This window comes from Setaria italica, chromosome IV (assembly GCF_000263155.2).
Source record: "Setaria italica strain Yugu1 chromosome IV, Setaria_italica_v2.0, whole genome shotgun sequence".
In the NCBI taxonomy this organism is placed as follows: Eukaryota; Viridiplantae; Streptophyta; class Magnoliopsida; order Poales; family Poaceae; genus Setaria; species Setaria italica.
The window spans coordinates 864,355-889,942 of NC_028453.1; the positions used below are offsets into that span (position 1 = coordinate 864,355).

The window sequence follows — 25,588 nt, forward strand, 5'->3', positions numbered from 1 at the left end:
TGTGAACTACCGAATGTAATGCACTTGATACTGAACCACATTCGGTAGAAGGGCATAGAGGTGGCGGTACGTAGGATAGTATTTGTATATATTGAGTTGCATGCACCAACCATTAAATCCAAAAGTTTAATCTGATAAAGAAAGATGAACAATTCACTTCAAGTACATGCGACGCCTAGAACGTGCAATCTGGCTATTGCCAAACGTTTTGGCCCACTGTATTTAGATGGGCTAGGTTAGAAGCCAAACAACTATAACATGCAAAATAAAGTTGGTATCTATTCATTTTAGAAACAAAATTAGAAAATAATATACACTTGTGCCCGCGGCCTATATATATCAAGGCACTATGGGAACGCTGAAGCATGGTCGAGTAGCACACAATCAGCCATGGCGCCTGTTCTGCCACTGCTACTTCTGCTCCTGTCCTCTTCTTCTTCTCCAACAATCCGTGCAGCAGCAGCAGATGAGGAGCACGAGTACACACTCGTGGCATTGAGCTCGCTGCAACCAAAAGCTACCTGCGCCGGACACAGGGGTACGATCGATATATATATATATATATATATATATATATATATATATATATATATATATATTATCTTTCTCACAGGAAGGCTCCTAATGACAATAATTAAATTAAATACTGATGATGATGATGTTATTGACTCCCAGTGGCTCCGCCCCAGAACACGACGTGGGTGCCTTTGAACCTCCCCCATGGCCCATGCTCGCCGCTGTCCGGCGGCGCCACCACGCCGCCGTCCGTGGCTGAGCTGCTCCGCCACGACCAGCTCCGCGTCGACGACATCCTCACGAGGCTGTCCGGCATTCCCATCAACGACAGCAAGCCGACGCGCTCGGTGGGTGGACCCAACGCCCAAATGAATGGCAACTTAATCGATGTCGGCGTGGGCCCAGCACAAAGCCCCCCGTCGGCGTGGGCCCAGCAGCAGCTCTCCGGTCTGAGCGGCGGTATTGATGCAGTCGCCGCCCAGTCGAGCCTGCCGGCCGGAGTGCTCCGGCAGACGGTGGTCGTGGACACGGCCAGCGACGTGCCGTGGGTGCAGTGCGTGCCGTGCCCCATCCCGCCGTGCCACCCGCAGACCAACACCTTCTACGACCCGACCAAGTCGCGCACCTATGCCGCCTTCCCCTGCGGCTCCCCAGCTTGCCGGCAGCTCGGTCCCTACGCCAACGGCTGCATCAACAACCAGTGCCAGTACAAGGTCACCTACCCCGATGGCTCGTCGTCGTCGGGCACCTACAGCTCCGACGTCCTCACCTTCGACGCCACCCACGCCGTCAGCAACTTCCAGTTCGGGTGCAGCCACGCTGAGCAGGGCAGCTTCGACAACCGTGCGGCGGGCATCATGGCGCTCGGCGGCGGCCCGGAGTCGCTGCTGGCCCAGACGGCGTCCCGCTGGGGGAACGCCTTCTCCTACTGCATCCCGCCGACGTCGAGCAACTCCGGCTTCTTCGGCCTCGGCGTGCCCGGCGGCGTCGCCTCCTCCAGGTACGTGGTGACGCCGATGCTCAGGTACCCGAACCTGCCCACCTTCTACCGCGTGCTCCTCCGGGCCATCACCGTCGGCGGGCAGCGGCTCAACGTGCCCGCCGCGGTGTTCTCCGCCGGCTCCGTGATGGATTCGCGCACGGCCATCAGCCGCCTGCCGCCGACGGCGTACGCGGCGCTGCGGGCGGCGTTCAGGAACGCCATGAGGATGTACCGCCCTGCGCCGCCCAAGGGGAACCTCGACACCTGCTACGACTTCACCGGCGTCGCCAACGTCAGGCTGCCGAGGATCGCGCTGGTGTTCGACCGGAACGCCGTCGTGGAGCTGGACCCGTCGGGGATCCTCTTCAGCAGCTGCCTCGCTTTCGCCTCCAACCGCGACGACCACATGCCGGGCATCCTCGGCAGCGTGCAGCAGCAGACGTATGAGGTGCTCTACGCCGTCGGCGGAGGCGCTGTCGGATTCCGCCGTGCCGCGTGCTGAGCGCCACCTCGCCCTGCCATCCAATCCATCTGTCTACTGGCATTATATTGTTGCTTTACTCGTTTCCACACCCACTGTTAACTACTATATGTAAGACCTATCTGGTCAATGGTCATGGATTTCTACAAGCTAATCTCACAGGGAGGTGAGGTAGTTTGTTGCCCAAATAAACCGAAGATTTGCAAGTTGTATGTGATCCTGCCGGCTTATAAGCTTGTACTTCTATCAGAAATTTGTTATATTGATCATGTCCGGAAGGAGAAGGGACTTTGTTTTGAAACCGTAAATTTGTTCAACGTGTGCATTTTTGTTTATTTTCTGTGTCCTTCAAGAAAAGAGTACAATATTATACTTCGTCCGTTTCAAATTGTAGAGTATTTTAACTTATCTATATACATAATTTTTGGAGTGAAATACTCCAGAGGTCCATCATACGGTGCCATTTAGATCCATAAACTCCGAAAGTGTATTTTTAGATCTAGAAACTTGTTAAGTCGTTCACTGTAGGTCCATACCTCTCCATAGTATCCGTTTAGCATAGCTCCAACTTCGAGATCCATGTTAGGTCTGTACTCTAAAATCTAAAATAAAATAATTTAAATATTTGTGTTTAGTCTAGATTATAAATAAAATATTTTAGCTAAATGTTCGTGATAGACCTGCACCTCTAAATCTAATACCTAACTCTAAGTGATCCAAGTTTTTTCCAGTAACTCTGCCGAATAGGGTTACGGTGTTAGAAACAATGTATACCTAAGTTTTATCCAAATGAAATCCATATCTTCTTTTTTCTCATAAATACTTTATCATGTTATTATATTTGGTGAGGCGACATACCATTTAACAAGAATGACCACGATAATGACCTAATAAAAAAAGACAAAAAGATCTATCCTATCTAATTTGTCGATTCAATAGAAGCCCAAAGAGGTGCATATGGTACCATCCCTTCCTTGGTTATCATGCTGAGCTGCCATTCTCAATGGAGTGGGGGTTTCGTGAGATAGTTTCTAAGACTATGGCATCATCTAAACTAATTGGACGTAATTGGACGTACTCAGATGAAATGAAACCATGTAGTTCTCGATGTCAATTTTACCATGTTTCATAGGATCTGTTTAGCATAGCTCCAACTTTAAGATCCATGTTAGGTCTGTACTCTGTAATCTAAAATAAAATGATTTAAATATTTGTGTTTAGTCTAAATTATAAACAAAATATTTTAACTAAATGTTCCTAATAGATCTGCAGCTCTAAATCTAATACCTAGCTCTAAGTGATCCAAGTTTTTTCCGGTAACTCTGCCGAATAGGGTTGTAGTCTTAGAAACAATGTATACCAAGTTTTATCAAATGAAATCCATATCTTCTCTCTTCTCATAAATACTTTATCATGTCATTATATTTGATGAGGCGACATGCCATTTAACAAGAATGACCACGATAATGACCTAATAAAAAAAGACAAAAAGACCGAGGCCCAACACATCGTGTCCCTTACTTCGAGCTTTCCCAACCCTTTTATAATCAAATTGCACATCATGTGCGCGCATCCACCTTTGCTAAGATAAAGAATAGACAAAGACCCAGGCAAGAACCTAACAATTGTTATCACATCTCAGAAAGCAAAAGCGATCGAATACGTTGCATGCACATGCACCGGCATCATATATTATGTGCACCAGAAAGGGCCCTACTCATCCTATCGAGGCAGGTATCCTTTGCTGTCCTTGCATTGGATCTTTTCCTTCGTAATGCATGCACCTTTAGCTCCGAATTCCTCAAAGCGAGAGGAAAGAATAAAGAAGGACCGACGCCGCAATGAGATCAAACAATCATATAGAAATGAAAAAAAATAAAAAGACGAAAAGGACCAACAATCGTTATCATGTGTGCATGATTATTTACTCGAAAAAAATGCGCGTGATTATTGCACATACACTCTTAGGGAACCATGTTGAGTTGTGCTACACATGTGGTTCAACATGTTAGTGACGAGAGATACATATTGATGACTTGTCGAAATGGTTAGGGCTTTTTTGAACATATAGTTGCTTTATTCAAATTGGTTGTACATTGTTAATTTACTTACCAAAGGGGATACCGCCGTAAGATCATCATCATCATATATATATAGCATATTGGATTCATTAGGTTCCTCGTAGTAGAACCGTTCCACCGGATTTGAATCCTAGACTTAGCACTTCTACTCATTATAGGAATAAATGATGCTATTTTTTAAGTGGTAGGTAGCATGCCGACCTGTCGGCAGCAAAGGCTACTTCTATGGCAATTTTGAAAATCCCAATATCTACTGACTCACTAGTCTCACGGAGGCGATTGGTTGTGTTTATAGGGATGAGTGTATGTGAATATTTAACTCTATACTATGTTTCATAAAAAAAGGTGAAGTACGCAACAAATGAGGCAGATATGGTAGATGATATGCCTCAAATAAAGGATCGCAAGAATAGATGCGCGACACAATATATTATCTTAGTTTTGTTCTATTGCATTTTGAGCGTATAACTGAATAATATGCATGGCTTCTTGCTCTGTGTTGCTCCCTTTTGCCTATAGAACTCAATCTATCAAAACTTCATGCGCACCAATACTATGTTAAAAAGAAGTCTTCATGTCACGAAGTCATTCGTGGTACACAATCAACAAGCTCCCACTACTGGAAAAATCACCTCTAGCACCGGTTCTAAACCCCCCTCTAGTATCGGTTGTGCAACCGGTAGTGGCCATCCGGTACTAGAGGGGGTCCTTTGGTATCGGTTCAAATAACCGGTACTAAACGGCACCCTTTAGTATCGGTACTAAAGGGCTTCCCACGCCACATGGGGAGGTGCCCTCATTACTACCGGTTGGTATCCCCAACTGGTACTAATTTCTTTTATTTTCTTTTCTTATTTTCTGTTCCTTTATTATATATTTGTATTTCGTATTTATTTCCTTTACGTACACTAGTTCTAATACGCTACTATATGTAAAGTTCTATTTATCTTTAATATAACATTTGAGATAATATTATATATATACACATATTGTGCATACACATACATGAATAACATTACACATATTTATATATAGACATATTGTGCATACACATATCGTATTTAATTACTAATCTGAACCTGAGTCCATATTGTGCACTAGTTGAGATCCATCATTATCAAACTCCCCCGCATATTTGTGTCCTCGTACAGAAGAAATCCACATAGTTGATCTTGTATTGCCCTGAAAACTTCGGTGTCGATGAGTTTTTCCTTCCTGGTCATCATCTGTGTCATTAGCAAATGAATTAGAAATATTTAATCTAAATTTGTTGAACAATTGAAACTTTTTTAAGTATAAGCATATGAATTGAAATACATAATCTAATTTTTCTAAGTATATACACATGGATTGGATTTTGAGGTATAAGCATATGAATTGAAATACTTAATCTAATTTTTCTAAGTATATACTCTTGGATTGGTTTTTGAAGTATAAGTAAATGAATTCAAATACTTAATCTAATTTTTCTAAGTACAAGCAAATGAATTGGTTTTTGAAGTACAAGCATATGAATTGAATTACTTAATCTAATTTTTCTAAGTATATACACATGAAATGGTTTTCGAAGTAGAAACATATGAATTGAAATACTTAATCTAAGTTTTCTAAGTATATACACATGAATTGGTTTTTGAAGTATAAGCATATGAATTGAAATACTTAATCTAATTTTTCTACGTATATGCATATGATTTGGTTTTTGAAGCACAAGCAAATGAATTAATTTTTGAAGAATATACACATGAACTAATTTATTGTTGAGAATTTTGTATATGTACGGTTAATTCATGTTCAGTGATATGGTTCGGACCCACAAAGTCATGGATGAAGTCACAAACGTAGTATCCACATAAATGAGTACCCTCCTGCTATCTCGAACACTATATATATGGAAAAAAGTTATGAAATATTTGTTGGGTTAAAGGAAGTATCACGAGATGTGAAAATTTAACACATACTGAAAATCTATCTTCCAAACAAGTTGCTCCGTGAAATTACCCTTGTGAGTTTGATGGAATCGAGCTCAGCATTTGTTCAGAGCGTTCATGATGTCAACGTATTTTTCTTTTGGTTTCCTCAAAGAGTCCAAGACATACACGAAGCTCCAAGCGGGGATAATAATGAGTACCCAATGGTACATGTACATCCAAATTGAAGCTAGTTAGTATTATGTTTAAGTGCTAGTTCAGAAAAGAAAGCGATGGGAAAAACGCTCACTTGAAGTTCCACGGTAGTAATATGCGCTTCTTATCCTAATGCTTGTCGAGGAACTTCAATATATTCTTCAAGGTCCGTTTTGGTTTATCCTTTAGATTATCCTGGAAATAATTGACATCATGGTATCCCATCCTACGACAAGTTTGAATCTCCATCCTGCACAATACAAAATTAAATAGGACTTAAGACATCGCAAATTGACTAGAATGAGGATTTTCAAGTTAGAGAAATATACTAAAGACTTACAGGACCCAGCAACTGATCAGTGACTTGTCTAGTGCGTCTTGATTGTATGGTGAACAACATCATTAGTGGGTAACATAACAAAAATCATTTATAATGTGCACATTGTAATTAACCTGATGGTGTAAAAGAAAATATTATAATGCATATTGACAATTATCGCAGTAATGAAGGCTCCATCTTTCGTATGCAGTCATCAGTCGGGGGTGCGCCAGCCTAGAAGTTAGAACTCTTAAGTCTTCACACTGTATATTGATCGCAGTAATATAGCGAATATCATTTATAATGTGTATATTGTAATCTGATTTTGGATTGCTTGGGGAAGCGACCCCTTAAACACTTATGAGGCCCTTGCAAAGAATCAACCAGCCTGACAAGCACAACACAGACCCATAAAGCCCCATTTAATTTGTGCCACTCAGTTCTTGTTATTTAGCCACATACTAAATAGTATCAATCATGGATATGTAGACCTGCACATCTAATATGGTAAAGTTATAGTGATAGTGTCAACTCTTAGTATATCTTCATTAATCTAGTATATGTATATATAAATGCAGTGAAGGACCCAGCAACTTGGATGAGCCTGGGTGCCTTCATTGTACAGCTCTACGTATGGTGCCAATCAATAGCTAGGCATCGAATAAGCTAAGGATTAGTAATGGATTTAGCAGATGGTGAGCTCGGGCAGGTGCCTATGGTTGCCGGGCCCTGAGTTCGCCACTCTATAAATGCACTATCCTTAGTCTTATAGGGCACATCCAATACCTCTCCATATAATTTTAAATAAAAAATTTGTCAACTACAAAAATTGATATAGAGTTTATCTGCATATATATGAGGTCATTTGAACTTCAAAAATTCCAGATTTCAAAATTTGAGATCTTATAATAATTTTTTGGACTACTAAACAACATCAAATAATTAAAAAAATTATTAACTAAAATTTTTAGATCTCGTCGAGCTATACAATTTTGATATAAAGTTTTTGATAATGGTCACCATTTACAGGGCGAATTGCCTCACGGTCCGCACCGAGAAATCATTTCTAGGGACGGATTCATTTGTAGCGGCGGCTGATCACGTGGTACGCGCCTAGAAACTCATTTCCATGTGCGCATCAGTCGCTACAGTGTGGCTCCATCTTTGTTGGGCTGGTGGACCTAGAGACGCATCCCTTTAAAAAAGAAGCGCGAGTACAAAACTTTTTAATACAGGAGCATCGTCCGTTACTCAAATAGCAGGATGCCAGGATTAGGACCAGGTTCCTCTAGGACTAAACTAAACTTTAGTCTCTCTTATTCACTAGATTAAACTTTAATCTTCTCTGTTTGGTTCTGGTTCTAGTGACTAAAGACTATTAAAGTAATTGAAAAAAAGATAAAACTACCCCTAATCAATGCCTTAGGGACGTTGGCGGCATGTCCATGGCTGGACAGGCCTGCTCCGACGGCGGCGCATCCAAGTCCGAGCGTGGCAAGAGCAGGGCGAGCTATGGGGCGGTGGCGCGTCAACCAAGCAGGGTGAGCTGGGGGGTGGCACGGCGGCGGCAGTGGAGAACCGCACCAATCGCGGCTGCTCTACGAGCTCTGCGCGCTCCAGCTAACCGTGCTCTGAGCAAAGGATTGGATCAGGAGGGGGGATGGGGCAGTAACGAGGGGCAGATCCCGCAACCTCTTGGAGACTAAGGGTTAAAGTCTAGGGACTAAAGTTTAACCTCCTTTAATCACTATATTTGATAGTTTAGGGACTAAAAGGACTAAACTTTAATCCTAAACTTTAGCGGCCCAAACCAAACAGGACCTTACAACTCCACTGAATTGCAAGCCTCAAGGAGAGCTACAGCCGCCACCTATTTATATAAACTCATATAGCTTGGTTCGAATCACAACATATTATTCTACGATCGAATTAGAGACAAACCTCGTTCGAAAGAAAACAAAACCATGATTCCAGTTTGGCCGCTGCTACTTCTATTTTCTATTTCTTCTCCAATTGCTGATGCAACAAGAAGCTCGCTGATGAAGTCCAACGCCGTCTGCTCCGGCCAGAGAGGTAACTACAAGAAAATTTGTTTGTCATCTCAAGTCACAAACAGAAGAACTGATGAGTAAACCATGTTCGTTTTGAAAGAAAGTGCTGATGAAATGAAACACTGTGTGTTGAGCACAATAGATTCTTAAAGACATTATACTAGTTTGTAAGCACTAACGGAAATCTAATGAGACACCCTGTGCTAACTTGGCAGTGAGCATTCCATCCTCTAGCGGCGCTTGGCTGCCGCTGAACCACCGCCATGGCCCGTGCTCGCCGTCTCCTTCCTCGGAGAGGATACCGTCCACGGCCGACGTGCTCCTCAGCGGCCGACTCCGTGCCGACAGCATCCGGAGGCGCTTGAACGGCAGTGCTGCCGCCGCAGAGCGCAGCGACGTCGTCACCGTTCCGACCACTCTAGGCACCTCCCTGGGCAACTACGAGTACGTGGTCACCGTGGGCCTCGGCACGCCGGCAGTCACCCAGACGGTGATCATGGACACCGGCAGCGACGTCTCGTGGGTGCAGTGCCGCCCGTGCCCCGTCCCGGCGCCGTGCCACGTCCAGAAGGACCCAGTGTTCGACCCGGCCGGGTCGGCCACGTACTCTGCCTTCTCCTGCAGCTCGACGGCGTGCCTGGGCCTTGGCCGACGCCGTGCGGCCTCCAATGGCTGCTCCGGGTCGTCGCCGTGCCAGTACATCGTGAAGTATGGCGCCGGCTCCAACAGCACCGGGACGTACAGCTCCGACAAGCTGACGCTGACCCCGGCGTACGCCGTCGACGGGTTCCGGTTCGGCTGCAGCCACGCCGACCCACTGTTCAGCGACCTCACCGACGGGCTCATCGCCCTCGGCGGCGGCTCGCTGTCGCTCGTGTCGCAGATGGCGGAGAAGGCCTTCTCTTACTGCCTCCCGCCGACGGCGAGTCACTCCGGGTTCTTGACGCTCGGTGTGCCGCGCGTCTCCTCCTCCAGGTTCGTGGTGACGCCCATGCATAGCATCGGCAACATCAAGACGTACTACGGCGTGCTCCTGCAGGGCATCACGGTGGCCGGGAGGCGGCTCGGCATTCCGCCGTCGGTATTCGCCGCCGGCTCGGTTGTCGACTCGGGCACGGTGGTCACGGAGCTGCCGCTGACGGCGTACCGCGCGCTGCAGGCGGCGTTCACGAAGGAGATGAGGATGTACCCGCAGGTGGCTCCGAAGAACGGTTTCGACACGTGCTTCAACCTGACCACCGGCGGCGAGGTCAAGCTGCCGAGCGTTGCCCTGGTGTTCGACCGGGGCGCCACCGTGGAGCTCGACCCGTCTGGGATCATCTTCGACGGCTGCCTCGCGTTCGCCTCCACTGGAGACGACACCTCCTTTGGGATCATCGGCAATGTGCAGCAGAGGACGTTCGAGGTGCTGTACGACATCGCCGGCCAGGCCGTGGGATTCCGCCGCGGCGCTTGCTGAGCTTGAGCGTGCTTGGTTGACCGATCAAGAATAATGAATTTCTGAGCAGAGCATGTTGTTAAGTTGTAACCACACTTTGCTACTATTTCCTAAGTATTGTGTCATCTATAATTCTATATAAAAAATGGCCAACCCTCCAATTTATCAAAGTTTCTAAGTTTGAGCAAAAAAATATAGAAAAATATGTTAGCATATCTACACTACCAAACTGTTATAAAACACGTCATCAATGGTTGGATCTTCTAAAGACAAGACATAAGTATGAGGGACTATTCTAGAGACCATCAGACCATTTAACTTTAGGCTCTCCATGGTAACTTTAGGCTGACTTGATTAATGTATGACGTCAAACTAAGCTCCTTTTATCAATACACTAAGTAAGGCACAACAGAGATGTAGATATTCGAGTTAAGTCAATGTATTACCGACAGTCAACTTAATAAAAATCCCTAAAAGATTTAAACAAACAACTAATACGAAAAATTTAATCACACTGAAATTAGTTAAGGACCTAAAATGCAACTCTATATAGAGGTAGTTTCTTTGATATAGAAATATTAGTAAACAAATAAATATTAATTATACAAGCATGCTTTAATGCAAAAGGATTCTGCAAAAGCTTCGCCCTTCGGCCGTCTCTAAAAGAATTGTAGATTTTTTCAATAAAACTAAATAAAAATCCAGTTAAATAAGAAGACAAGAAACATCCAAAAGGTTTATGAAAGGTCGATGTGCAATTGCATCAGCCAGTAGCTAGATGTCTTGTTATGGTTCGGTACCTAACGTATAATTGTACTACTACTAATCGGAACCTTCTTCTATAGCCTCCTTCTTTTGTAGCCTCCATTGTCAATCTTCACGAGACATGTTAGGAAAAAAAATAACTCCTACAAATTCTCACAGAAGTCATAAACATTTAGCCATTAACCCGCTAGGCTATATGAATGTTGTGTCAAGGGAATGAGAAGGGGTAATTAAATATTTTTTATTATTAGCTATAGGCTTAAGTTTTTTACTATTTTTTTTTACTTTTGATGCCGTCAAAACTTTTAGTCCCATGTGAGAATACGGTGGACGGACTAAATGAATTTAATTATTGACTTTAAATTTGGGTTTGATTACAATTTCCCTTTAAATCATGCAAAATATTGTGCCATCTATTCAGCTAGTTGCTAATAAACAAGCAAGCAAACTACTAATTTTGTTTGAGGGGAAATAGTCGAGCATCATTCAAGATCCACGTAAAAATACATTGGTGACATCAGTCGTCTTGTGCATGGTCATGAAGGTGTAATGACACAACTACATTGGTGAACTCATGCACCATTGCTGCGATGGATATTTTTCTTTCCTTCCATTGATTTACAAACTAAGAAGATACAGTGCAACGAGACAACTAGGAAGATGAGATTCCACCACCATAGTCCTCATGTGCATCAACAGATTTCGGAATAGGCTGACTGGGATATAAAGAAGGGACAGAGAAGTGCAGCAGGCAGTATCCAGCTACAGAAACAAAAGGACCAGATAAGATGCTCCCAGCAATAACCTAACCGGAGATCGAGCTGATGCTGATACCGTAACTAGAATTTGCTCATAATAAAAGACTATCGACTTCCTCTCCACAACTTTACAGTTGTCTTACACATGACAAAAGCTCCTGCATTACATACAGCTGACAAAAAGTTGCATAGCTCCAATAATATAACGTGAATCAGGTTCGTGGCCCTGTACGTCCTTGTTGCTTTGGCAAACATCGGAAAAGAAAAGAAAACATGGAACAAATACCGAAGACAAAGACGGATAAGAAGAATAAAAACAAAGACTGCTATCTCATCACGTACGTGATGATCAGCAAGAGCACATCTCCACATGCCAAGAGCCCTCTAAACCTGCGACGCCGTCTCTTGATCCACACATGCATCGACAATCCATCGATCCATCTCAACGTACTTGACACCAAAGCAAAACAAGTTTACATGGCATGCACGCGATGCCATTCGACGGACGATTGACGACGACAATGACCGATATGCATGCAGGGCATACTAGCCCACGACTCAGCATTAGTCCCAGTTGCTAGACCTCAAAGCTCTCCAATACTCAACTGGGATAAAATTTTCAAGACGAAGGGGGGTTTTTAATCCCGGGTTACTCAACCGGGACTAAATACCCCCTTTAGTCCCAATTGGTGTTACCAACCGGGACAAAAAACTTTTAAAAAAAATTTAAAACAAAAGCCCACACCCCACATCGGCCGCCCGACGGCCGCCCATGCCGGCTTCGCTCCGCCTCCGCTCCGCCCCATGCCGCTGGGCCCGCCCGGCCTTGCCCAGCTCGCTACCGCTCCTCACTGCCAGTGAGGAGCGAGCAGAGGAGGAAGGGGAGGGGCAGCAGAGGGGAAAGGGGTGGGAGAGGAAGAGAAGGAGGGGAGGGGAGGGGGCGGGAGAGGAAGAGAAGGAGAGGAGGGAGAGGCTCCGGCGCGAGGAAGATAAGAAAGACCTGTGCGCGAGAGGAAGAGGAGGAGGTAGAGAAGAAAGACCTGCGCGCGAAGAAGATAAGAAAGACCTGTGCGCACCCTTGTGTTTGTCCCGGTTGGTGTTTCCAACCGGAACAAAAGCTCCCCTTTTGTCCCGGTTGGAAACACTAACCGGGATAAAAGGGGAGGGCGTTGGTGCGATATTTTCTATCCGTTACAAGCGGGACTAAAGGGGGATTTTAGTCCTGGTTGGTATTTATATCCGGGACTAAAGCTTCCTCCCCCCACCCCCTTACGGTGGCTTTCGGTGGCAATTTTTTATCCAGGACTAAAGCTAGTTTAGTCACCTGGCACAATGTTAACCGGGACAAAAAGGGTAGATGGAAGGTCAGTTCTCTACTATTGTAGTATAATTCAGAGGGGGCTCAGTTGGATTAGTCGCCGCCCTACACTACCGGCACTTACAAAGACGAAAGCAAGATCATTTTACTTTTTTATTAATCTATTCTAAAATGATTTGTTTTTAAGGATGGGGGAACATATATATTGCATTGATATTTTTTTTCTTGCAAAATAGCCGCCAGTCCTCCCCCAAGCCGAAGCGCCTCTTCCTCTCCCCGACCTCGAGCGGTTGTATTTTTTTCATGCAAATATAATTATTGTATAAAAGAAAATGTAATAATAAATGTGGTGTTTAAAATTTATGGATTGCAATTTTCATGAATAATTAATATCTATTGATATGTATAAATTCATAAATAATTTTTAATTGCAAGTATTACAATTTTGCATATTAAGAACGATGAACAACGATGAGAACAGTGGGAGGTACACGATGAACCCTTAAGACGTAAGTCTCTTATAAACTGTCGTGTGCTAACTTCTTAATGGTAATATATCCTAATTTTCATTTACTGTATACCTGCAGATGCTTACCATCAACAGTAACTATAGCAAGATTGAAGGCAAACAAATCGACAACATTTGTACGGATATGGTGAGGTTCATCCTACGCGAGATTTGTTATGAGGATGGAGCATTCTTTGATAAAGATGGCGTGTTGATGGCGGACAAATGCACAAATCTTCGTTGAATTTTTAATAATGTGAATTATATATTATATACAATGCAGTTTTGAATAATGTGAATTATTTATTATTCAAGTTTGTTGTTATGTGGGAAATAAAAATTATAAATAACTCACAGGAAATAATATATTGAATGGAAAAATTACATATTCCTGACGGGTGGCATAAGCACCCGCTAGCACAGAAACAATATGTGCTGGCGGGTGGCTAACGTCGCCCGCCAGCACAGACGGCATCTGTGCTTGCTCAAGGTTGCTAGCGGGTGCGATGTCCATCAGCACAAACATGTTCTAGCCACCGGCACAAATGCTTCCTGGCGCGGTGAATTTTTAATTAGTGCAGCCTTTTCAGCAGATTCTCCGTGTTAAAGCATAGCTCCAATAATATAATGTGAATCAGGTTCGTGGCCCTGTACGTCCTTGCTTTAGCAAACATCGGAAAAGAAAAGGAAAAATGGAACAGATACCAAAGACAAAGACGGAGAAGAAGAATAAAAACAAAGACTGCTAGCTCATCACGTACGTGATGATATGATGCCAAGAGGCCTCTAAACCTGCGACGCCGTCTCTTGATCCACACATGCATCGACAATCCATCGATCCATCTCAACGTACTTGACACCAAAGCAAAACAAGTTTACTTGGCATGCACGCGATGCCATTCGACGGACGATTGACGACGACGGTGACCTTGCACACTGGCCTATATATGCGTGCAGGGCATACATGGTAGCTAGCATCCCTGAAAACCCTCAAGCTTGTAGAACGATGGGTCTCCCCAGCTGCCAAGTAGTAGAAATTAACTCGTACATCGGAAACCTAACGTCATCCTACACGGAGAAGAGCAATGAGCTCAGCATGGTGGCCGCCTCCGTCATCATGTTCGTCCTCGTCGGCCTCTTCTTCAACCTCAACCTCTTCAGCGGCATCTCCGACATCAGCGCCATCCTCGACCCCAAAGTCCGCCTCGTCCTCACCTCGGCGCTCTCCCTCTTCCTCCCCGTCATGTCTTACCTCTTCTCCGAGGCCAAGAACACCGGGCACTTGCAGAGCTCCACCACTGCTGGGAGCACTCAGGTGGCTGACCTCCCGCTGAGGGCAGGGCTGATCCTGGCATGGATGCTCCTGGTGGAGCTCCTCCGCAAGAAGGTGGATGAGATCCGCATGCGCGGGTTCTCAGGCACCATCCAGCGCGCCGGCCGAGTTGTTTGGCTGGGAAGCCTCGTCTTCTTCAACATCGAGAGCGCTGGCCGGAAGGCGGTGTTCAGCATACTCTGGATCCTTTGTGCCACCAAGGTGTTGCAAAGAATCGCCTTCACCGAGGTGGGGAAGCGTTCATACGCACATGGCAAGAACGCCCGGCTCATCAGCTCCTACATGTCCCAGATGCTAGAATGGGAGCCGCCTCAAGATGCCCACCTGCAGCAGGAGGATGACAACGACACGTTGATCAAGACGTGCAATTACATTGTCATGGGCGAAGAGAAGCTGGTGGATATTGAGCCCACTGCAGATGGTTACAAGCTGGGAAAGGCCAAGTCCCCAGGTTATGATAGCATCGTCAAATTGCTGGAAGAAAATGATAGCATCATCACTGTACGTAAAGTTTGGGAGCTCGATGACAAGGACAAGTTCTTCTCCCTTCAGCAAATTCAAAGCTTGAAGAGAATCTGCCTCTCATTTGCTCTCTTCAAGCTGCTCCGTCGAAGGTTCGAGCACCTGCCGGCGGTGACCAAAGAAGAAGCTCGCAACTCCCAGAACCTTATCTTGAAAGGCCTATACAACAAAGGCCAAACCAGCTCGTCGGCGGAAGCAGTGTTCCAAGTTCTGAATGATGAGGTCAACTTCCTTAGTGAGTATTATCACTCTGTTGTCCCAGTGGTTCTTGCAAGCCCCTTCTTCCTCTTCATAAACTACTTTCTTGTCAACATAGTCGTAGCTTTCTTGTGCTTCATGACAGTTATTCTCTGTGGCAATGGAGATGTCAGGTACGCACTCCACAGCCTCGGTGCAGATAACTACACCTTACAATATGGTGTTGGCAATATAGCCATATGCCTTCTGCTCAAAGCCACAAGTTCACCTTCAGCCTTCTTTTCCATAGTAGACCTTTCCATCACTATCCTTCTATTCATAATCTTCTTTTATGAGGAAATATGGGAGTTCTTTGTTTTCCTACTCTCCAACTGGTTCATGGTATCATTGGTCTATAACTACATCGCAAAACCAAGTTGGCTGAAGAGGTCCACCTTTCGGGGGGCCTTGTATTGGGGGGGCTTCAGTATTATCATGTGGCTGCGGACCAAGATGAGTCATGCTGACCTTAGGATGAAGCAATTTTCTGTGTTGAACCTTCGTTGGCCACCCAAGTTACCTCTCTTCGCCACATTCACCAGCATGGCGGTAAAAACAGTGGTGGTGCCAAGTAGTGTGAAAGAATCCATCATGAAGTACCTTGCCAACCAGCATGACGATCCCCAAGCAAACCCTCTTACCAATGGCATGTCCACACTACATAATAGGAACAACAACCTTTATTGCCAGGACCTCTCATGGGCATGCAGAAGCAATAGTGTTGCTGAGGTGATCCTCACGTGGCACATTGCCACCAGCATCATGGAGGTCAAGTGTGACACCCCTCAGAATGGCGAGGACATAAGCAGGAGGAAGGTAGCCTTTAGGCTGTCCAAATACTGTGCTTACTTGGTGGCTTTCCACCCGGAGCTTCTGCCTGACAATCCAGAAAAGGTCGAGTGTGTCTTTGAGGACATGAAAGCGGAGTTGAAGGCCATGCTAGGGTGTCAGGACTACTATCTCTCGTCGCAGCACAAACGAGTCCAGAAGATCATGGACGAGAAAACCACACCCCTAAGGCAAAACCAACCTTCTTCAACTGCAGGCCAGAGTGATACTGACAAAATAAAAGTTGCACAAGACGGTGTAAATCTTGCAAGGTCACTAATGACAAAAACTAACAAGTGGCAGGTGTTAGCGGACGTGTGGACGGAGATCATCATATACTTGGCCCCGTCGAGCGACGAGGAGCGTGTGAAGGGGCATGAGGAGGCCCTGGTGCAAGGAGGTGAGTTCATCACCGTGCTCTGGGCACTGACCACCCACATCGGCATATCTAGGCCCAGCAAATCGGAGATAAATGTTGGCCATTCTGCAGCTTGAGGGATCGAGAAGACACGGGCCTGAGTGTGCATGGCGTTTCCATATGTGCTTTGCCTTTGCATTGCAGCCACCTTGATATTGTTTGCTCTGTTTACGTGTGCAATTTTTTCTTGGCGTGCTTTCATGGAGAGTTTGTTTTGTTTGATCTCAGCTACTTCCACAGCGAGCGGATGTGTGTGTGTGTGCAGGAGGATTTGTAATTAGCATCAAGTTTTCATATGAACTGTGAGAGCATTTCACCTAATCGCTTATCTGCTTTGCAAGCTTCTGCCTGGACTTTTGAGTTTTGATTCTATTTCGTTTTGCAGATTAATACCTTACCGATGAAGCGATGACATTTATTTAATATCGTAATCCGAACTGTAGTTGAATGACGTGCATCCAAAGTAGAAATATATTTCTTTGTTTTGGTAATTGTACTGAATTTGCTTGCATAATATATGCACTATGCCTAGATAAAGAGGATGGATGGCTCAGGCCAAAGGGACTTCGGCTTCGCGCTACAGTAACGCACACTATTTAGCACTGTGCGTTATTGTAGCACGAAATCGGAACAGATACCAAAATCTCAAAATGAATTGGGAAGGAGGTGAATCCAAAAAATTGGCTCCCCATGGTTTCAGCTCCACTTGCTACAGTTGCGAAGTCAAAGGCCCCCTAAGCCATACCAAATGAGTCCTTACGACCCCTTACTCATTTCATTCACATATATCACTTCCCATGTTGTTGGACAACAATGGGATGGCACCTTGAACTAGTAAGACACAATAAGAACCACAAGTATACGTCATCTACTACTATTTTTGGAACCAAGTTGTGCATTACCCCCTCCCAACCATTGATAACACATCCTTGGCTAAATTAAGCCAACCAAAGACAACCACAAAACTTCTTATAAATACGGACCACTTACCCACATTCCCAAATCACCTCCACATTCAACACCTCCTCTCCTCCACCACTGACCAATAACCCCGGCTGCCGCCGCCGCCGCAACCTTCACAGCAGCCGGGGGCAACCATGGGTGCCTGTGCAACCAAGCCCAAGACGCTAGAGGGGAAGGCCCCCGCCGAGGCCCCCATCTCCACACCCAAGGTTACACCCGAGACCACCGTCCCCACCGAGGTGATGACGATGCATTCTGAAACTCAATTTATAAACAAATTTTGCTCGATCACTATGCATGCCTTCAATTTTGTTTCCTGAAGTGATGAACATTCGAACTCGCTGTATATTATCAATTTGATGAGCAGGTTGCGGCTGAACATGTGGTTGAGAAGGTGGTGGAGGAGGCCAAGGAGGAGCCGGCGGCGGCAGCGGTAACAGAGCCGCCTGCCACCGCCGAGCCCGAGCAGAAGGCTGAGGCAACACCAGAGGCGATCGTCGAGCCCGAGCACAAGGAGGAGCAAGTCTTGGAGAAGATCGTTGAGGAGGATCAGAAGCCTGCAGCCCCTGTCGAGGAGAAGACCGCCGCTGCCATTGAGGTGGCGGAGGAGCCCACGGAGGTGAAGAAGGACGCCGGGGAGGAAGAGGAGGAGAAGCCGACGCAGAGCTGACCGACTGTCCATGGCGTCAGTTGGCTCCTGCCTGAAATCTCTAGAGTCGTCGGCTTATATATAGCTCGGGAGAGAGATCCACTGCGTGTAACATTCTTTGATGCCTCCCGTTTTTCCTCCACGGGGTTCTGATAAACGATATTATTGGGCTTATTATTGAACATCTTGGTCCCTAATATTATAGTTTGCCTTCAACTATATATTCCTTGATAATAATCCAGGATATCACACATTCATATGCTGAAATTTTCCGATCCCCAAAGTTTGAACGCAAATTCAAATGCTCAAAACAATGCACCTATAGGACAATGTGGTCGAGAATCGAGACTGATGCGTAGTTTCAAATTCATAACATACAGCGAGTTCGAATGTTCAATCAATGGAGGTCAAGGCGGCACAGAGACGAACCGTTCCGATCCCGCCCGTGTGACGATGCATCATCCATGGACCATATGGCCATGGCCTCCCCTCCGTCACCGGCGTTCGACGGCGCATCCGCGGCCTGTGCCCATGGCCCTGGCCTCCGATCCGTCACCGGCGTCCTCGCGCGGGCAGCGAAGGCGTGGAGCACTGGAGCCATCACCGCCGGCCGGCCGTAGCGTGCACCACCGATGCACGTCGTTCGGGTTGATGATGAGAACCGTGGAGGCCTTGCTCGAGCCCATGGGCCGAACTGTGGAGGGATTCTTCGACGGGCCTAGTGCGTTTGGGCCAGCACTCTGTTGGGCTATCGGCCCAAAAGTTCCACGGGAAGAAGAAAGGGAGGAGGGCACGCACTCCCCCCACCCCCATCTCTCTTCTCCATCGGAATCGAGGGCGGCCGCCGGAAGACGATCTGCAGCGAAGCGAAGGGAGAAATCGAGGAAGAAGCGAAGATGATCTACCGCAACTGGTCGCTGCTCTCCTCGACGGTCGTCATCTGGGGCGGCGTCGCCACCGCCGGCCTCGCCGGGATCTTCCTCTTCGGCGGCAAGGTACTAACCCTCGATCCCCTTCCTGTAGCTACGGATTCCATCCCAGATCGCCCGTGGGACTGCGTATTCGTCCGTTTCCGCCCCCGCATCTGCGTGGTTTCTGTACGATGTTTTGGTTGCTCCTGCGCCTGTGCTCGTTAGGTTGGTGGTGGTATGAACATTGGATCCGGTTGATGCGTCGGTGGGGGATTCGCGTCTGGTGACCATTGCGAACCCGGGATTCGGGGCGGATTTTGGGTGCGATGCGATAGAGCTGTTCTCTGCAGGGTCAGATTCCTCTGTTTAGCTTAGGGCGGCCAGCAAGTCCTGATTCGAGGCAGATGTTATGTGGTTTTAGGTTGCTACATGCCGGTCAGGTCAATGTGTTCTTGATCTTCCTGCCATGCTTTGTTGTATGTTCTTGCCTGAGATTTTTTTTTTCTTGTAAGCCCTGTTGTATGTTAATCTCAAAAAATCCCTTGCTGTACTGAGATTTTTCTTACTGGGTAGGGCAATAGGAGATTGGAGGCCTGTTGGGACATTCTTTAGTTTTAAGGATTTTAGCATGCTGGATTAGATTCTGGTGTGACTTGCAAGAGTTGATGCTGATGGTTGGGGGTGTACTCTGACACTTATTCGTTGATTTCGTGGGAGATTGGACAATGCTCTACGTGCATAAGTCATCGAAAAATTGAGTCATCTTGATGTGTTACAGTTCACCTATGTTGGTCAATTCATAAGTTCATATACTCAGGTGATGTTCTTTCATTGCATTTTTGTACTTGTTGGATGCGTTAGTGGGCGTTCGACACATCCAGTTTTGTTTTGGGTACTAGTATAGCTGTAGAGTATAAAGAAGCCTTACATGTGTGTATTTTTGGAAGATTAGGTGCTCAATGTTTTTTTGGCTTCCAAGTTTCCCTATTGTTTTAATTTCCAGCAGAAAAGGCTCAGTTTGCCTATTTGTAAAAACACAGTAACCGATTAATACGTTCTTGAATGGAGTAGCCAGCAGTGTGGGTAGAACTATGGATGCATTTTGAAATCATGAACTGTCAAACTGAGTATTAGAACAGGTATCCTAAAGCACTGTACAGTCTTGATGTCTCCAATTAAGATGATACTTATGTATTCTGCTGATTTGCTGTAGGAGACGATGACTTTCATAAATATGATTGTGGATGGAATGAAAGATTGCCATATTGACTAAGATTTTTGAGTTTTGATGTTGGTAGTTTTGTGCACGTAGGGATTCAGTTGATAATTGGTCATAGAACTGAGTTATATACCGAGTGGTAGGTCTGTTGATGCGTCATGCATGAGATCATCCAATACTTGTGTAGCAAGAAGATTACTGAATACTCACTCCACTTCTTCATTACTTTATAGGTAAATTAATCTTGTTTATATTCTAAGATTTTCAACATAGTAACTTGGTCGGTTTCCCATGTCCACCAACTTGTCCAAGCTGGTTTATTTGGATGCCTAACCAGCATTTAATTATTTTTCCGCATTGCTTCAAGCGACTCTTAACATTGTACACCAGTTCGATGAGAAAGAAAAATGCAACTGTGTCAGATTGCTGATATGCATGTCTTGTAACCTTGATTGAGATAGCAGCCTTTTATTAGGCTTCATTTGTGTTTATATTGGTGCTAGCAGGTATCTTAAAACATATGGGTTTCTCTTCCCACGATTGGTTATGATATAACTATATTGGTTCACATGTTTGCAGGAGAAATTCCAGGACTACCTTTGCCGTGAGGGTGAGAGGCTTAGGCGGCAGGACAGAGCCGCGATGGGCCGAAACTAGAGAGGAAGCCAAACCTGATGGATATCAACGATCGGAGCAACATTTGAATTTGACAAGAAATCCGCCCCTCTACTAGAGCAAGCCCCCCTTCTAGAATGGAATCCTTCTGAATTGCTTTCGCTTTCGTGAGCCGAACTCGCTCCGTAACAATAAATCTGACTGCACCCTGTGTAAATCATTGAAGAGCTAACGCTTTTGCCTTTTTGGCCCGTGGTTTGTCAAAGCTTGTGTGCTTGTTTGGCATCGACTGGCTTGATGCCCTGAATAAAGGTTGATGCATTTGACGGGACATCATCACAAATATCTGGCCTCCTTGTGTTGTTCAATTTGCTACCAAAGGCTTGTCTTTGACGCTTTGTGTGCTTGTCCAGGGTGGGCTATTTGGCTAATGTATTCCTCCTAATTGTGTTTAGCTACATCTGATCCTGTTATAGCAGCATATTTCCTGCGATTTAAGCCTTGTCGCTGTATGAGCCCAAGGCGGTGATCCATGAGTGTATCGTTGTATCTTATTCTTTGTGTACGTTGGGATCGCCGAAACCTAAACACCCATAAGCACCATCCACAGCATGAAAAACACTTTGACCTCGCAAGTTCTACATCAAATATAAAAAGGCGCGGAGCCCTTCTAGCCTCGCGAGTTCCAAACCGAGAAGTAAAACTTAGTTACCGTCGAACATCGTTATCAGGTCTTAAGACTAACCTCGCAAGTTGCGCGTCAGTAGCAAGGAAAGCAGAACTCCTTCAACCTCGCACGCTGTTTGGAGGCACCTCTAATATCGGTTCCGAACACCGAGCTTTTATCTTCTTACTCTTTACTCTTGAGGCTAGGTGTTCGTCTCGGATGGTGGATAAAGCCTCGAGGCTAGATGACCAGCTCAAAATGAAGATGAAGTTTCGAGGTTAGAGGGCGGAAGGCGTGAGAAATGTGACCACGTGGAAGAGTTCAATTTGTACACGTTTCCTTCAATGTAAGGCATATCTTAGGATTATAGTGGTTGAGAAAGGATACTGTAAAAGGAAGTCCTACCACATTGTAAAGGGGATTAGTTTTTCCAATTGCAAACATTATTCCCATTATAACTTGGATCTATTTGGTGTCAAATTCCTTTGAGACCAACAGTGTATCTTAAGTACTGTAATGATTTGCTTGCTGGTGAAGTGTTGCGTCTGCTGGAGCCTGTAGCAGGGAAGCAACTGATATTCCTCTGCTCAACTTGCAACTCTCTTGCGAGCCCGACAAGGTAGCGCGCGCGCGTGCACGGCGCGGCCCGTCGTTTTCTCGTGTGGCGGCCAACTCGATCGTCTGCGCCCGCGCGGCCGTAGAAGACTACAACGGCGTGACGTCCTCCCCAGCCGGTGCACGGTCAGGCTCAGGCCTGTCTTGTCCGGCCGAAGCGGAGCTGAATGAACCAAACCGGTGGGAGAGCGCGGCCGTCAGTTTGTAGAATGGAAAAGCCTCGGCTGCCGACGCCCGCCGGAAGACGCAACTTGCCGAGCCACACCACCACCACCCGCCGATTCAGGAGGAAACCGAGGTGCGCGGGCGCGCGTATAAAACAGCCGGCACATCGCCTTCCGCTCCGGCATCACCCCTGCAGGCCCCAGCGCAAGCAAGCAAGTCAAATGCTAACCGAGTGAGCTGCTAGCTAGTTCTTCACTAGTTTTTGCACGGCCGGAGAAGACGATAGGTGGGGATGGAAGCGAGGTACGTGAAGGTGGCGTCCCGGTACTTCATCGTCGGCAACGGGAACGCCGGCGACGGCTGCGGTGGTGGTGGTGATCATCGCCGCCGCCACTTCCTCGACGCCTGCTTCCTGTGCAAGCGGGACATCACCCCGGGCCGCCACATCTTCATGTACAAGTACGCACGATGCTCCCCGACCATCGATCGATCTGTGTGTATTATTCTTTGACGACTGACCTCATGTCCGCTACGCGCGGGCGCATGCAGGGGCGACGCGGCGTTCTGCAGCGACGAGTGCAGGCAGGACCAGAGGGCCATGGACGCCGCGCTCAAGGCCGCCAGGCGCCGCCAACGCTACCTCCAGCGCAGCGCGTCCCTGCCGGTGCCTTCGTCGGCCGCGGCGGCGGCGATGCCCCGGAGGCCGACCGTCGCGGGCCTCGCCGCCCACGCCCCCGTCCTCTCCGGCTAGAGCTAGCTCCTCGCGGTCGCCGATCCATGCTGGGGGGATACGAAGATGTGCGTGCTTGAGTTCGTCGTGCTCGTGTGCCCCGGCGCCCGCTTGATCGGTCTGGGCAATTTTCGTGGCCTGCTGGTCCGGCGCCGGAGAAGATGCACGCTGGCACACGGAGAGATAGCAGATATTGCGGACAAGTTTACAGTTGCATGATATGCCCGATGCAAAAAAAGCTACAGTAGCAAATTATTAGATGCATCATCTCCTCGCCGGTTCACAAGTACCTAGAGACAGTACTGCTAGCTAGGAAAAAAATAAATTAAATAATAATGTAATAACCATCTGTTCGATCCGTAGAACATGTAATAGCTATCAGTACTTGCACTTATCACTAGCAGAGAAGAGACTTTCGTCCAACATTTTTAGCCCGGTCATTTTTTGACTTTAGTCCTCCCGGTCATTTTTTGACTTGGGACTAAACATCCTTTAGTCCCGGGTCAAATGGCCACCACCGACGACGGGAGCTTTAGTCGCGGTCAGTAATATCAACCCTCCTCCTCTCCCTTTCTTCCAGGCAGGCGGCATGGCGCTGGCGGACTCAAGCCTGGCGGGCGAGATTGAGGAGGTGGTGTGGTGATCGAGGTGGAGCTGCAAGGGCAGCGGCACGAGCAGGCAAGATGGTGGGGGTAGCCTTTTTTTTTATTTTTTTAACCTTTGGTCTTTAGTCCTGAGTGAATGATCCGGAACTAAAGAGAGGGATTTTTGGTCCCGAATAGTTAGTCCCGATTGGTTTTTCGGAAGCTATGAGGCTTACCAACCTGGACTAAAACTCGGTTTTCCACTAGCTCCGATGCCTCAAAGAGATCCTCGACACCTTCACGGCCGCCACCTAGGGTTGAAAACGGACGGGTAAAATACCATCCCGACCCGCCCCGTTTTCCACATTGTACCCGCCTGCTTTTGTTTTTTCGGAAAAATCCGGGTTCAGGACGGGTCACGGATTGACGGGTTGCGGGAGCGGGATGGAAACGGGTGAGGCTCTATCCCGGTCGAATTCTTAGGATCCCGTATTTGATCGGGATGGACCCGGATTTAACCTGAATTTGACCCAGATTTTGAGCCCATGAGAAAAAACAGCCCAACATCCCAACAATTAACCCTAACCGAGTTAGTGAGTCACCACCCCACCCGGCCACCCCCACCCGTGCCACCATCCCCTCTCAGTCCGACTCCCACTGTCCGCCTGTCCCGCTCAACCACTCAGGCCGCGCCGCCACCCCTTCTCCTCCGCCACCGGCCGGCCCGCCGCGGCGTCCTCATCTGTCGTGCCACCAAAGGCGCCCCCATGCCGCTCCCACTCCTAACCGTCGCCGCCCGGGCCCAGTTGCCCGTGCGCTCCGCGTCACCCCCCTCGCCCAGTCGCCCACCACCCTGCCCAGCGGCCTCCTCGCACCCACGCCGGCAGCCCGGCACCGACACGCCGCCTCCCCGGTCTCCAGCTCTCCACCTTGTGCCCACGTCGGCTCCCCACCTCCCTGCTTGGCGCCCACACCGCCGGTTGCCCGGCTCCAGCACGTGTCGTCGTCTCCCGGCATCTCCATCCTCCGAAGATGTCACGCGCCGCCGTCTCCCGCCATCCTCCCTTGTTTTGTGCTGTGCTGTGTGACTGTTGTTCACTGGCCGAATGAAGTAGCCAGTGAAGTGATGTGTGATGAGGGTTCTTGGGCCACTTGCTGTTGGCCGAATGTTTTGTGCTGTGTGACTGTTGTACACATCAGTTGCCTGTTGTTCACTTGCATGTTGGCCGAATGTTTTGTGTTGTGTGACTGGTGCGTCCCAACTAAAGTTTTCGGTTACTGTCCGTTTTTATCGAGTTTCCAGTCGTAGTGGTTCATTTCCATACACTTGTATAACCCGCTCCGTTTCCGCTCTCGGCTGTTCTGCTCCTGCTCCCGACGATGAAGGAAATGGGAGAGGGGTTTTCCCGCCCGTTTCCATCCGTTTTCATTGCTACCGCCACCGGCCTCCACATCAACTTCCACAAAAGTACCTTTGTGCCGATCCATGTGGAGCCGGCGGCCGCACTGGAGCTCGCCGCCATCCTGGGATGCCCTGTGGCCGGCTTCTCCCAAACTTATTTGGGGCTGCCGCTCTCCACAGGGAAGGTCCCCGCGTCGGTGCTGGATGCGCTTGCTATCAAAGTGGAGCGCACGCTGCCGGGGTGGCGCACCTCTCTCCTAACTCCGGCGGGGCGCCTCAACCTAGCCAGCGCGATGCTGATGGCGCAGCCTCTCTCCGCCATGGCTCATGCCGCTCCCCGTTTCCACCCTGGACAAGCTCGACCGGCCTCACAAAGGCCTGTTCTGG

At 47.3% G+C, this 25,588-nt stretch overlaps 5 protein-coding genes across 5 annotated transcripts; all 5 read left to right on the top strand.

Moving 5' to 3' along the window:
- Positions 1 to 354: 354 nt before the first annotated feature.
- LOC101769194 (aspartyl protease family protein At5g10770) lies at positions 355 to 2,287 on the top strand. Its single transcript, XM_004964317.4, has 2 exons — positions 355 to 538; positions 676 to 2,287. The coding sequence occupies exons 1-2, from the start codon at positions 391 to 393 to the stop codon at positions 1,998 to 2,000; spliced, it is 1,473 nt and encodes a 490-aa protein (XP_004964374.1). The 5' UTR covers positions 355 to 390; the 3' UTR covers positions 2,001 to 2,287.
- A 6,103-nt stretch (positions 2,288 to 8,390) lies between these two features.
- LOC101769603 (aspartyl protease family protein At5g10770) lies at positions 8,391 to 10,164 on the top strand. Its single transcript, XM_004964318.3, has 2 exons — positions 8,391 to 8,578; positions 8,772 to 10,164. Exons 1-2 carry the CDS (start codon positions 8,470 to 8,472, stop codon positions 10,013 to 10,015), a joined length of 1,353 nt encoding a protein of 450 aa, XP_004964375.1. The 5' UTR covers positions 8,391 to 8,469; the 3' UTR covers positions 10,016 to 10,164.
- A 3,975-nt stretch (positions 10,165 to 14,139) lies between these two features.
- Positions 14,140 to 17,002, top strand: LOC101770414. The gene has a single exon (XM_004964320.3). The coding sequence runs from the start codon at positions 14,308 to 14,310 to the stop codon at positions 16,756 to 16,758; it is 2,451 nt and encodes an 816-aa protein (XP_004964377.1). The 5' UTR covers positions 14,140 to 14,307; the 3' UTR covers positions 16,759 to 17,002.
- Positions 17,003 to 17,146: 144 nt separating this feature from the next.
- Positions 17,147 to 18,490, top strand: LOC101770007 (induced stolen tip protein TUB8). The gene is made up of 2 exons (XM_004964319.3): positions 17,147 to 17,883; positions 18,012 to 18,490. The coding sequence occupies exons 1-2, from the start codon at positions 17,779 to 17,781 to the stop codon at positions 18,312 to 18,314; spliced, it is 408 nt and encodes a 135-aa protein (XP_004964376.1). The 5' UTR covers positions 17,147 to 17,778; the 3' UTR covers positions 18,315 to 18,490.
- A 4,100-nt stretch (positions 18,491 to 22,590) lies between these two features.
- LOC101780407 lies at positions 22,591 to 23,638 on the top strand. The gene is made up of 2 exons (XM_004966544.2): positions 22,591 to 22,944; positions 23,035 to 23,638. The coding sequence occupies exons 1-2, from the start codon at positions 22,778 to 22,780 to the stop codon at positions 23,234 to 23,236; spliced, it is 369 nt and encodes a 122-aa protein (XP_004966601.1). The 5' UTR covers positions 22,591 to 22,777; the 3' UTR covers positions 23,237 to 23,638.
- Positions 23,639 to 25,588: the final 1,950 nt, after the last annotated feature.